The 14,652-nt window shown below is 40.8% G+C and overlaps 1 protein-coding gene across 8 annotated transcripts in view; it reads right to left on the bottom strand.

Moving 5' to 3' along the window:
* Nucleotides 1-5,286: 5,286 nt before the first annotated feature.
* LMO7 (LIM domain 7) overlaps nucleotides 5,287-14,652 on the bottom strand; it is a 144,048-nt gene continuing 134,682 nt past the window's right edge. For all 8 annotated transcript variants that reach the window (XM_035115708.2, XM_060273330.1, XM_035115705.2 and 5 more), the window contains 6 exons: nucleotides 14,553-14,605; nucleotides 13,818-14,037; nucleotides 12,278-12,583; nucleotides 10,668-10,776; nucleotides 9,501-9,603; nucleotides 5,287-6,069 (listed from right to left, as the gene is read on the bottom strand). In XM_035115708.2, coding sequence (XP_034971599.2) covers nucleotides 6,047-6,069; nucleotides 9,501-9,603; nucleotides 10,668-10,776; nucleotides 12,278-12,583; nucleotides 13,818-14,037; nucleotides 14,553-14,605 — 814 coding nt within the window. In that variant the 3' untranslated portion in view covers nucleotides 5,287-6,046. The remainder of the gene's footprint in view (nucleotides 6,070-9,500; nucleotides 9,604-10,667; nucleotides 10,777-12,277; nucleotides 12,584-13,817; nucleotides 14,038-14,552; nucleotides 14,606-14,652) is intronic.

The following is a 14,652-nucleotide window of genomic DNA, read 5'->3' as shown; positions in this document are numbered from 1 at the left end:
CCAAAGGGCCTAATTTCTTGGGTTCAAAAGCTATACAAATGTTTCCTTGACTTTACTAATATCTCAAGGCACAAGAAAAGGCTGCCTTTGGTCTGGCTTTGGTATTGCATCAGCTGCACAGTGACTATTTTGTCAGATAACTGTCATCACTCATCTCATCATACGTCAAAGGCTGGTCATTTCCTACACCGCTAGATTAGGCTTCATTCTTATGCTAAAGCTGATCTGCCTACAAAAACCTGTTGCTATAAGTGGGCGACAATTATGTACAGAATGATGAATCTCAACACACACAAGCGATTATTATCTTTGTCTGGGGACGGGGAAGTGAATCTTCCGCTGGCGTCTCCCAACTAACCAGTCCCAGGATCAACTGGCTGGGAATAAAAGCTGAGCCCCCCTGCCGTTAATTGATGGCAAACTGTGGATTTGGCAAGAAGATGGATAGAAATTGATTTTCTCCCTTCCTCAGCTGTCAGGAAAGCATCCGAGAGTTCGAATAACCCCCCAGGGAAAGTGCCACTGTCAGCTTTGCTAGCGAAATGTGTCAATTGAAACATCCAGCAAGCCCGTGGCAGAATTATAACCACTGGACAATAAAACAGGTTGGAAGTAGTCAACTCCTTGTCTATCACATGTCATCAACTTAGGCAGTATGCGGTGAGAATATAGGGAAGGAAGGATAAAAGGATTTCTAGCCCAGGTAATCCAAGGGAAAATTCTCTCTCAACTTCCAAACAAAATCTAAATTCACCAAAGTGCCACCAAACTCCTCCTACAGACTCTCTGGAAAAGCCAGTTTTTAAATGGGTGGAACACCTTTCTGGTCAAACGGAAAAGAAGCTAAAGAGAGCTTGTATATTAGATTTTGCCTATTGACTTTTTCCAGTTCCCTCTCATTCAGCATCTTAGAGTTATTTCCTGACTTTAAACATTATTTGTATTGACTTTTATTAAAGCAACCAATGCTATATTATAGTCTAATACTATTACTAATGCTGTAGTCAGTTCCAGCTGCCCCATTATAGACTAACATAACATCCACGTTCAAAATATATTGATAAGACAAAAGAAGACAGCAGCTAGATTAAATTAGAGGAGCATTAATATATCAGTTTTTTTAAAAAAAACATAATAATTCAGTGTATGAAATGGTCCTCCAAGCCTGACTCCCCAGTCAAAACCTGAGTTTTCAGGTATCTAATCAGAGCATCAAAGCACATGAGATGTGTTATTACTGTAAAGCAGAGCATGAAACCCGACTTTGCATTTCAGATCCTTATTTTAACAAAGTGACACAGAAAGCAGAAAATGATTCCCTGGTTGAATATGTCTTGCCAGCATTTTGAAATGACTAAGGGGCAAACTAATTTTAATGTCATGACCTACCCCAGCCCAGCCCAGATGAAATGAGTTTTGGAAGTGATTAAATCCTTACTTGCAGAGCAATCCAATGACAACATAAATCTGGCACTTCAACTGCCATGGATCAGATTTGATTTTAATTAAATATCAATAGATCTACATACATTATTAATCTTCTCGATTATTGCTTCTTGGTGCCCTTTGAATATTTGTCCTCGCTGCTCTTTCCCCGGCTGCTTTGTTCCTTCAGTATACCTGAAGGAGCGTCTCCACCTCCATCATTCTGCCCGGACACTGAGGTCCAGCACCGAGGGCCTTCTGGAGGTTCCCTCGTTGCGAGATGCCAAGTTGCAGGGAACTAGGCAGAGGGCCTTCTCGGTGGTGGCGCCTGCCCTGTGGAACGCCCTCCCAACAGATGTCAAAGAGGAAAACAACTACCAGACTTTTAGAAGACATCTGAAGGCAGCCCTGTTCAGGGAGGCTTTTAATGTTTAATAGATTATTGTGCTTTATTTTTCTGTTGGAAGCCGCCCAGAGTGGCTGGGGAAACCCAGCCAGATGGGCGGGGTATAAATAAATAATAATAATAATAATAATTATTATTATTCATCACTGAGGTGCTGAATTTTTCTTTTATATATAATATTTTTCATTATTGTAGTTTCCAAAACCACATTCCCCTTGAAATCAACATTTTCCTCATTCATATCTTACTTTATTATAAAGTATATTTTTTCTCTGGAAAGATAAGGTCTTCTGCAGATATTAAGTGGTGGGTTTTTACCATTATAACTGGCACTGAGCATCTGCCACAGGAAACCCCTCGCTTGACCACATGACCTGCTATGGAGGGATGTTTGTGTATGTGTGTGTGTATCCCAAGGTGTAAAATTATCGAATTTTCTATCATCAAATGGGAAGCAGCAATGTATCGGTCTTTCAGATTTGACGTTCGGCAATTGGTGAAATTATTGTGTGTGTGTGTCAGAATTGCAGCTTTCAGTTGTCACACTCACTGATGATGTTTTGGTGAAAACAAATCCCACCCACAAACCCCTAAATTCGTCCCGTGTACTTGACATTAACTTGCCATGCTAGTGAAGCCTCATTGCCTACACATCAATCATTAGAACTAATGCGAGTTATTGGCTGCGTGTTTCAGTAAAAACTAGTGGGAGCTTCACTCTCAAGCCTGACAGCATGATAAACCTGCTAATCGGAACTCTTATAATTAAGCATCATCCATCTTTTCTGTAAAACTCTACCCAGGTGCTACCCCCCCCCAAATAAATAAATAAAAGTATTGTTCTTCTGGAATCAAACAGGGTTACATATTTGCATGAATAACCTGGAATAATTTCTAAGCAGATCCTAAACAGACCCTGCTTATAATCCCACCAGATGGGATACGAACCCTTGGGAAATAGAATTTGTAGAGGAAAATAGGCCCCTTGATTTCATCCAACAGGATGGTTCTCATCAGATGCACCAATGTCTTCCCTTCCTTCTAACAACAGCAAAACAAAAACCTCTGTCTAGAGATGCTTAGGAACCAAAGGCCAGTTTATACAACCAGCAGAATCTACTGGCAAAGCTGGGCTGTACAACTTCAGGCTGCAGGTAGCAAGGGTGTATTGCATGTTCAAAATCCCTGCTCACAGACAACTAATGACAGGGAGAGTTTTCTTCCCCCACCTTCTCCCCAACAAACTTTCTTCTTCTGTGAGTAGGACTTACCTTTATGGTAACAGTTTTAAGTACTGTATATTCCTGCGTATAAGACTACCTTTTAACCCAGGAAAATCTTCTCAAAAGTCGGGGGTCGTCTTATACACGGGGTTGTATTTCTTATACGGCGAGTATATCCCAAACTCTATATTTTAACTGGGAAAGTTGGGGGTCATCTTATACGCCGGAATATACGGTATTCCTGCACTGAGCTCTAATGATAGCCCAGAATTTAGATTATTCTTTTGAAAAACCTTACCATACCTATTTTCAGAGGTGGTCTCACTTTTTCCCAAAGTAAAGCCTTGCATCTTAGAGTGGCTGTCTTTGAGTCTCTTCCAATGCTTTGAAATTCTCCATGTGGAGCAATCCTATGGAATCATCCATGCGGCAAAAATGTTGCATAAACCAGCGTGACCACATTGACAAAAGATGTTGTAAGAGTCCAAACACAGGGAAGTGTTTGGCTTCTAATATTAAGAAATGGGTTTAGGATCATTTGCATGATTACAAAACACGACATTCTCCTATCAATTGCATTTAAAGACTGCCATCTTGTGTTTAAAAATATTTTTGTTTTATTAGAAGATCCAGGTTTTATACCCTGCTTTTGAAAACGCCATACTGTGTAGATATCATTTCGAGATACTTCACAAGTACTGACACCCTGAAATCTACCTGTACTTTTTTCTCCCTGAGATCAAGAGAAGCTTTAGTGGGATTTTGGCTGGGAAAATGGCATAAGAAAAATTATCGCCAAGTGATGAGGTGGTTTTCTTTACTTCTAGCTGCCTCTGAAGTCCCACCACAGAGGAACTACCTGTGATTGAAACATGCAAAAGGGGAAAATAATTCAAAATTTCTGCAGCAGAAAATGCATATTGGGAATATGCATTGAGAAGGCAAGTGTACGAAGCATCAGCCTAATCTGGTGTTATGAAATGTTTCTTTTTTTAAAAGAGCAGTGTTCCAGGTAGGGTTGCCAGACTCAATAGAGGACAGGACTTCTGTGCCTTTAATTGCCCTGCTCTCTTTTGAGTCTGGAAACCTTAAAGAGAAACCAGCAGAACCTTTGCTGGGAAATTAAACAAAGGGTCTGCTGGTTTCTCTTTAGGCTTTCCAGACTCAAAAGAGAGCAGGGCAATTAAAGGCACAGAAGTCCTGTCCTCTATTGAGTCTGGCAACCCTAGTTCCAGGTAAGATGACTTTGAAGGTGCATGTTGTCAATTGACAGTCTCATTGGCAAGACACTTTGCTGCACTGTTAGGCAAGCAACAAAGCACAAACCTAAAAAAGCAGTAAAAACACAAACAAACAAAAACAATATACCAGAAAAAGCACTGGAATAAGTTATTTACCAAACAGATGAATCCTATCACAATCAAAAGTTCATAATTTTTTTTTATTGATATAACATTAGTTACCATGCAAAACTGATTCGGAACCCACAAAAACTAATGATGAGGAAGGGGGCAGAGAGAATCGGGTTCAGGGGAAGCACATCTTGGGGAGGCCACAATCCTTGGCATGACCCTGTTCAAAATTTCAGCCCTCCAGCAGGAGGCTGAGATGAATAGACACCTAATGTCTGAGCCAAAGTCCACCTACAGCTGTAATCAATAAAGCTGTGGCCAATTTTTTCCCCAGATCATTGTCCTTTACACCAGGGACGTCCAACTCCCAAGAGACTGCGATCTACTCATAGAATAAAAAACTGGCGGTGATCTACCCCTTTTTTGGGGGGGGGAGGGTGTTCAGCTCAAAGTTGCTGAGCATTTTTTAGGGAGGAGAGTCGAACTTATTAACCTTTTTTTAGAGGGGCAGGACAAAAATGTTGAGCTTTCTTTAGGGCCTAAGGAGAAAGATGCTCACAAAAGAGATTGCCCAGAAAACAATCAGCCTCGCAGCGAAAATTCTGTCTTCTGTTCTAGCGATCTTGCAAGAATGGAGGACAGGGCGAGGGGGCGGGGCCGAATGCTCTTTTTTTTCCCGCTAAGGAAAAAGAACCTGCAAATGACCACGATCGACCAGTCGATCACGGTCAACCAGTTGGACACCCCTGCTTTACACCATAGATATTGCCTATGCATAGGGGTGCTGTAACTGGACTCGCAATTGAATTTTATCAGAGTTCACTGGCATTTTCCTGAAGGGTTTCTTCCTTCTAGACAGAAAAATAAAGAATGAAAGCGGTTCAAGTGCAGTATCAGCAACTTTATTTACAAATACAAAATAAGTCAACAGAAGGGGGGGAAATGCTCAGTCTTATTAACTTGTTTGAGGTGCAAGTAGAGTTACATTTCTCAAACATGAAAAGAAAGAACGCCTCACAAATAATTTCCCCAATTGGCTATAACTATTAAAGCACAATGAAATAGTGAATCCCAGGCAAAACAGACTGAAGTTTACATTTTAGTTTTAAAAACGATAATATTACTTAAGCGTAGTAACTCAAATATAGACAGCAGCCACCTGTATGTCTTTGAATGCAATTTCATAATATCCTGCAGAACTTGATATACATCAGATGTAGAAACTGCAGTTACGAATACATACTTAATTTTTCAGTAATGCTCATTTAAGAACATTAAAAAGCCTCTTCATAGATGATTGGAAAATTAAAGCTATTTCCCCGCAAGTCTCCAACATTTTTAAATTACCCAATTAAATGTTTTTCTCCCTTTTGTATGTGTGTGTAGATGTATAAGGATGAAATTATACATTGAACTTAAAGCATTCTGCTTTATTTATTTTTCAACCCAGAAATGTTTTATTGTGATTACCTTCTCATAAATAGCTCAATGTAAGTATAATAAAAGATACCATGAATTTTCTACATGAGCTAGACAGGCAAAAATATTTTTTAAAAACCACACACACAAAATATATTTATAGATCTACAGCAGCAGCTTCCTCCTCTATCTGTAGCAGTGGTTTCATAATAAGGCTTCTATCACATAATGGTTGGCTGTCCAGCTGTTTAAAAGAAAAGAAAAGAGAAGGATTGATTATTGCAAGGGTTCAGAAAGACAGAAACATCTCCACTGCAAACTGCTTTTCTTAAAATCCTCAAATATTTCTTGCATTCTGCTTAATTGTGCTAACAACATCCAAGCTGTTCTGGAAAAGTAACAGGTAGGTAGCCGTGTTGGTCTGACGTAGTCAAAACAAAATAAAAAATTCCTTCCAGCAGCACCTTAGAGACCAGCTAAGTTTGTCATAGGTATGAGCTTTCGTGTGCATGCACACTTCCTCAGAATGCATGCACACGAAAGCTCATACCTATGACAAACTTAGTTGGTCTCTAAGGTGCTGCTGGAAAGATTTTTTTTTTATTTTGTTTCTGGAAAAGTAAGATAGTTTGGGGGGTAGAACCCTGAGAATTTCATTTTCAAGCTCTCATAATGAGATCCCCAGCAAGTTGATTGAACTAGCACTCTTAAGTGCCATTATATTTCCACAAGGCCAGCAGAAGGAGCTCTTGTAACAAAAGTTTACTTATGAGCCAACCAATGAACAGAAAAGGGGGGGAATAGACTTGGAGAGAGCTTGAAGCTACCACAACAAGTTAGCAGCTGCCTGGAGTTGTGGAAAGTTATGGTCAGGCGTCAATGAGAATTTCTCTTCTGATACATAGGAGAGAAGAAGGATTTCCATGAGCATCGCAGCAGGAAAAAGGGTTAACCTCTCCCTCCACATCCACTGTGTTCCCAATGCTGCTCAGAGCTATTCACATTGAAATGACACAAAAGTGCATGAAAGCAATTAATATAATGTGAGATCTATTTTGGCCCTTCGAAGGCCAATACAACATGACTAGCCCTTTAAAGGGCCTCAAATAATGACAACGACAACAACAGGAGTGTTCTTAAATGGCATCCCAAAATATACTGAGGATAGAAGAGGATGAAAAGTCTAAGGGCATGTGCTCATATGATTTGGCCTCAAATTTAAACACCTACACTGGTTATGATGTTCGGCTGCACTAAGAATGGTTTTCCTCAGCTCTTCCTTCCACATCAACCCTTGCCAAAGTTCACATAACCAACAAGAGAGGCTAGAAAAACTGAAGTCTTAGGCATGCAACCACTGGTTGCATTTTGGCTACAAGTTCAATGCTACCATGCACAACAGGGCACTTTAAAGGTGACAGAAGCAGCCTCCACTGAGATTGGAAGAGTCTTACAGTATGGAAAGCCAGACAACCAGTCCCTATAATCTTATGTGGGCTAGCAAGCAAGCAACATGGGTGGAAGTATCCCACTACAGGGCTGGATGCAGACAGCAGTCCTGAACCCCTGAATTTAGAGCCACCAATAGGCGTTTTGAGAAGAGCAGGAGCTGAGAGCAGTAGGGAGTCTAAAAAGGCAGGGTTGTGGATAAACATAAAAAGCAGATTAATATAAAAGAGCAAATAGGAACACAAAAGCTACCTTGACAGAACATGTCAAGTCAAGAAAGCATTTTCAAGTTTCCTTCCTACTCAGATGTTTCAAGAAAATGAAACATCTAAAGATGTGAATTGGCTCCACTGAAAAGCATTGCATTTCAAGTGGCACCAAGGTGATATGAATATTACGTCTGTGTTATTAGATATGCAAAGGCTCATTTACACAGAAAGCTAATCCCCTGATGTTGCAGTCATTGTATGAGGAACTATTTCCAAACAAGGCTGAGATCTGCGTTAGGACACTTCTGTAACTCATGATGCTTTGCTAAGGGGCCCACTCTTCTCTTCCCAAAGTCCCTGGAAGAGACATGGTAACGTCAACCTACACTGGAATTCTTGCTGGGGAACCCTCCAAATATCATACATGGATAGGCCACTAACTCTTCAAAGCCCCATACTTCAAAAGAAACCTAGATAGGCTACACTAGTAAAAGTACTTCCACTTCATCTAAAATGGAGTTTGTGTAAAGTTAAAAACACTGCCCTGTGATTTCATATAAAGCAAAATTGTGTTGTGTTGGTTCAAAGCGGAGCTGACATTTCAGATATGTCATCCCCACCTAAAAGTAAGTCGGGTAAAGGGACCCCTGACCGTTAAGTCCAGTCGCGAATGACTCTGGGGTTGAGGTGCTCATCTCGCTTTACTGGCCGAGGGAGCCAGCGTTTGTCCGCAGACAGCTTCCGGGTCATGTGGCCAGTATGACTAAGCCGCTTCTAGCGAACCAGAGCAGCGCACGGAAACGCCGTACATTCCCGCCGGAGCGCTACCTATTTATCTACTTGCACTTTGACGTGCTTTTGAACTGCTAGGTTGGCAGGAGCTGAGACAGAGCAGCAGGAGTTCACCCTGTCGCGGGAATTTGAACCGCCGACCTTCTGATCAGCAAGCCCTAGGCTCTGTGGTTTAGACCACAGCGCCACCCGCGTCCCTTGCAAAGTAAGTCAAGCAACTGTTAAAATGGCACACACAGCAATACACACATTATACCATCTAAAAGGCCCATCAGAACAGCAGAGTAAATAGCAACAAAACCTTAGTAATTAGTTATTAAAAACCAGAACAATGGAACGAACTGGGATCAAAATCCAACAGCAACAGCCCACAGAATCCGTAATTGGGAGGCAAGCAACTAATACTGAAGACGCAGTCTTCAGTAAACACTGAAGGTAAATAAGGCAAGGGCTGCTCAAGCCTCCCAGATTTCAGATGCTGCAGCTAGGAAGTTCCTGCCCCATGTGATCAGCAACTCTGCCTCTGATGGCAGTGGGGGGCACAGCGAAGATTTCCCAACGCCAAATCTGAGTATAACAAGATTAAGAGAGCAGACGAACCAGGGCCCATGATCTCTAAGATATTTAATAAGTTGGCCACCCAACAGATTTCATGAAGCCGAATTCCTTAAAAGCACACTTAGGATCCCAGCCAATGAAAGATTAATTTTCTCAGCTCTTTAGATCAAGTCTTCCTCCAGCTGTGACCACTAAGAGGAAGGCTCCTTCTGCCAGAGGAGGATGCCCCTTCAAAACAGAATAAAATTTATGCTTTGTCATAACTTGCAATACCTAAAACACTATAAACCATTCACCTTCCTAATTATTGCAACTCATCCATTTAATATGTCGGTGGAGTACTTTTAATGCATCATGACACATAGTGAGAGAGAAATACAAAATAATGTAAATGCTATCCGACAGACATACTGGTTTCTTTTCTTTTAGTCCTATTGCTCGGATTGCACTTTTGGTAATTGTGCCATTTTTTCTTTTTAAATATTTCAAATCAGAAAAAAAAATAGCCTCATCGATCCAAGAGGAAAATCCTCCCAAATCCCAGTAGAAACAACTGCTACAACACAAACCATCCCTATATCACATACACAGAGGGAAACTATAATTCTGAGAGCATCTGGTGTAGGCATCTCATCAAAACTTTAGCATTGTTGAAGGAACCCCTTACTCTTAAATCTGAGATAGCAGTCATTACAGAAGAGTTCATTGTTTCGGATCCGGACTTCAGTTCCGGCCTGAGAGCCCCCAAGGTCGCGCTCGCAAGCATTGCACTGTGAAGAAAAAGGAACAATTAGCAGTAAACACATTTTGCAATGATTTTTCAAATACAAGATTTGAACCCTGCACCCTCTTGAGCAAGAGCGGGAGTGTGTTAATATGCAGGAGAGGTTCTAATGCTAGGAACAAGCAATGTGGAGAGCTGCACACTTTAACCAGAGAAGAGGAATGAGCCAGGGATTAGGAAACGAGAGTCTTGCTTTCTGAAACAGAATGATTTACATGGCACAAAAGAATCAAAAGCAGTGATTTTGGCACAAAGCATGAGTCACAACCAGATTCCTGCCACCCTAGACCTCCTTTCTTAAAGTCTGATCAGACTTCATGTTTACAATGACATCCGTGCTACTAATTTTGTGTGAGAATGCTTCTTTAAAGTGTATCTTACTTTATTTTTAAAAGTCACACACAGCTTCTAAGAAATGCTCAGGGTGGCTTGTAATATATAACTTCAGTACAAGTTGTTCATCAATTTTAAAGCAGTCATATTTTCAGATGAAACTGCCATAAAACCCATTCAATTCCAAAGGCTCACTAGAATTCTCCATCAACTTCCTGAAGACCCTAAACAAGCAGGCCTCTCCAACCTCACCAGAAGGAGCTCCTAAGTGCCATCATAAGCACAGGAAGGTTCCTATTGAAGCACAGGAAGGTTCCTATTGAAGCCAGAAGTGTGTGATGGCGGCGGCAGAGGGACTATTTCCTTCCATACATTAACTATCCTCATTGTGCAAGTGCAAACAGATGAAGATTTGAAGATTGAACGAAACCACCTTACGTGATTAAAGGATGTAATTTCAAATGTAGAATGCTAATTCAGATGTGTGCAAGGTTGCATGAAACCACTGATTGAACATATTTCAAAATCCTCAATCAAATCAAGAACCTGATTATTTTAATTTGAAGCAGGTGAGCAAGCAGAGATATTGGCCAGGCTGAGTTATGCATGTAGCGCAAGGTTGATTAGCAGAGCCCCTAATTCATTGTCTTCTACGTTGCCATGCTAGCCTGCAGTGTAAGGTTCCTCCATCTCCCTGGCGTTTTGCCCACCTCTCACCTTAAAACAATGTAAATGATAGCAAAGACCAAGAGATTCGATGATCATGGCGGCTCCTTTGCCCAGAACGTTTCTACAGTATGAGCACACTCGCTTTCCACTGACCGACCTAGATACAGAACAAGAAAGTGGCTGAGAGGCAGATTTTAGGAAATTAGAGACATATTATTGAAAAGAAAGTGCTACAGCAGCATGAGTAATGAATCAAAACCCAGGACTGCTAGAAGAAATCTGCAAGTTACTATCCTAGAACAGAAATTTTTAAATCGGGAAAAGAAGTTACCATTTCAATGATTAAATGAGTACCTCCAACAGTCTCTCATGCAATATAGTGCCATCATAAATTTTTAACATAAATTACAAGGTTCAAAACATTTCTAAATTTAGCATACACATATGATTTAGATTCCTCTTTCATTCTTTATCTGTGGGAAATGATTGTGAATACATTTCAAAAAGTGCTCCAATCCAAATCCCAACAGCTGTATCTTTTTAGGCAACACAGCACTAGGCTGGGATATACAACAGAAACCCCTTTGAAGTCCTGCCATATAAAATTTGAAGATAACACTACAGTCTAGTTCAGATATTGTATTGCTGCTCACTAATAGTTGGGGGACTGGAAACTTCCTGATGAGCTCGCAAATGCTTATTCCATTCCTTGCTTTGTCATCAATAAGCATGATTTTACCGTGTCATCAAAACTGATGTAGCCATGGTCTGCTCTCAAACCAGAGAGGTTAAAAACCAGTATTAAAAAGTTGCAAGAAGACAAGTATAATATTATTTACATAATATAAACATGCTCTTAATGTACATTTCTAACAGAAAAAAACCATACAAAGTACCGTATTTTTTCGTGTATAAGACACCCCCATGTATTATATTTGGGAGGACTCAAATTTAAGAAAATGGGGGGGGGGGAGATGGCTCCATATATAAGACGACCCCCCACTTTTTAGTGTAATTTTTAAAGAAAAAAACCTAGTCTTATGCACGGAAAAGTACGATATTCAACAACCCTGAAACAAGGAGGGGTGAACATGGTATGAGGGTGCTTAAATGTGTGCATTCATGTTCCATTAAATACACATTGTAAAATGGAATGTTATAACATTAGTTACCATGTACAACTGATTTGGAACCCATAGATATCAATTTTGAGGAAGGGGTCAGAGAGAATTGGGTTCAGTGGAAGCACATGTTGGGGGAGCCACAATCCTTGGCATGACCCTGTTCAAAATTTTAGCCTTCCAGAAGGAGGTTGAAATGGATATATACCCAATGCCTGAGCCACTGGCTTACAGAATATATGTGTGTATGGCTTGATTTTATAAATGTACACTTTGAGGCATAAATCACTTTAAGAATAAAACAGCAAAAGAGGCAGAGCTGACAAAATAATTTGTATGTCCCTCTAATTATGTAATGCAAAACACATTCTGTAGCTCTGTGTGGGTCTCCAGAGCTTACAGCTTAAAAATAAATGGTGCCATTTAAATTACTGTCTGCACGGATGGAAGGAGTTCATTGTTCTCTACATCACCCTTTATGAAAACTCAGTAACGTTAAGTTATACATAAAAGTTTTAAGCAGACGAAACCCCATACCTGCTGCGTTGCTGAGTTCCAGACTGGGAAGCAGAAGTTGGTGACTGAGAACGGGGAACAGGAGATGGCGCAGATGGAAGAACATGAGGCAAGGATGAAGTTTTCATGGAACTGGCCAAAGGAGATGGCAGGCTGGAAGAGGGTATGCGCATGTAGGCACGATTTGAAGTGGACACTACAGGAGGCACATGGTGACTATAATCTTGACTAGATGATAAAGACAGTGAAGATCCAGACTGGCCCATCCAAGAATGAGGCCTCCGGGAATTTGTTCTTGAAGAATCAAGGTTATCCAAACTCTCACCTCTGTGCGTTAAAAAAGAAGAAGATTATATGGCTGCCATTGTAGCAAGAAGGTGAAGGTTGAGCATGAACATAGTGTGTCCATAGGTTTGCATTTTCATTGGTATCAAAATGGTACCTTGGTCAGAGCACACCTGAAGTACCGTGTCCAGTTCTGGTCGCCACAATTTAAGAATGATATTGACTAGCTGGAATGTGTGCAAAGGAGGCCAACCAAGATGAGCAAGGGTCTGGAAACCAAGTCTTATGATGAACATTTGAAGCAGCTGTGTGTGCTTAGTTTGGATAAGAGGAGACAGAGGAAGGTATAATAGCCATCTTCAAATATCTAAAGCTCTGCCACATGGAAGATGGAGCGAGCTTGCTTACTCCTGCTCCGGAAGCTAGGACCCAAACCAATGGGTTCAAGTTACAAGAAAGGAGATTCTGACTAAGCACCAGGAAGAACTTTCTGATGCTAAGATCTGTTGGACAGTGGAATGAACTCTTCAGAATGTGATGGACTCTCCTTCATTTCAAGCAGAGTGTGGATGACCATCTATCATAGAGATGCCTTGATGGCCACTAGCTTAGAGAACTTTGGACATATACATAGAGACAAATACAACGGTCCCAGATGTTCAGATTCAAAGCCAATCTCTATAATAGGTTCACAAAGTGACAAACTCTGAACTCCCAACTGTGAAGCAAGTTGTTTTCTAAATGAATACACAGGCAGTCTAAAGGACCATGCCAAGGTGGCAATGGATTCATGTTTCAGAAGCAGCAGTTTCTCAAGCTTCAAGGAAACTCTTCCAAAATTGAGAGGAGCTTCAAAATCAGTTTGGGAGATAGCCTGTGGGCCTGCTGTTCCAGCAAAACAAAAGCAGACTCAAGGCTCTTGAGTGCAGCAAGAATAGCTCTTTCAATCTCAGCCAGGGTGAATACCCACACGCACATTGGGGAATCCATGAAAAATTATTTCATCAACAAATTTTGCTAATGCCGCTCAAACAGGTACATGGATCATAACACATACTGCTTAAATGATAAATCAGCTTCAAAAACTGTGCACTACAACCAGTAATCTCACTATCCAAAGGGAAAATACAAATTTTCATGGGGAAAAATGAAAATTTGATCCATCTCAAATTAAAATAAATAATTTTCCTGACTGCTTTGTAAATCAATCACAGTTCCAGAATGGCATGAGCATCATACAGTCAGCAATAGGCAACACACAGTGAATCAATATTACCTCCTCATTTTAGTGCCAATTAGACTAACAGGCTCTTTGTGCATACTGGAACTGCGTTGTCTGATCCAGCTGTTGTCTGTGTGTAGGGACGTCTTCTTTCTCATTTCCTGAAGGATCTGCTGTCTTTCCAGCTCAGCTGGGGACAAGCCATGCTCTTTCTGAGATCTCTTCTGTGAGTCACCAGCATTTGAGGGCTGCTCGGAAAGTTTGCTCTTCATGCCTAATTTGAAAAATAAAGAAGCAAAGACACACAAATCACACAAGTGCACTAAAGGGGTGGAGGGGAGACAAAAAGCAAAGTCAGTAACATCTCTTATGAGGCACGATACCCAAATGCATTGTAGTATGAGTCATGATTCGTGACAGAATACTGATAGAAAGGTGAAGCATTCTGCCTATTTTTTACAAAGGCAAATCTCTGCTCCAGTGGAGAAAAATACTGGTGTTAAAGTGAGCTTTGAGTCATCCAGATGGTTGCATCTCCCTAGGATCTAGTGTTCAATAATGCGCAACATGTCCCGACATTCTTACCCAGATCAGATATGTACCTACCTGTACCTATAGACAAGGCTTAAGGTTTGGGCCTAAGTTCTGCAATAATTCAGTCTTACCAGACAACCAATGACAAAATAATCCGGTATCTCATATCGTTTCTGAGCAGCAGGCTTCGTCCATCCCTATGATTTGTTGTTGTTGTTTTTTAAGAAAAAACAAAAATACGCACACACCACTCACCATTTCTATTTGCATGATGATCATCTAGATCTGGAGTTGATCTGGATATACTTCTAAAACAATTAAGAAGTTACATATTACTAGCTTTACCCACCTCACC

This window comes from Zootoca vivipara, chromosome 4 (assembly GCF_963506605.1).
Source record: "Zootoca vivipara chromosome 4, rZooViv1.1, whole genome shotgun sequence".
NCBI lineage: Eukaryota > Metazoa > Chordata > Lepidosauria > Squamata > Lacertidae > Zootoca > Zootoca vivipara.
The sequence above is the reverse complement of the archived record's forward strand: the minus strand, read 5'-3'. Positions and strand labels throughout refer to the sequence as shown.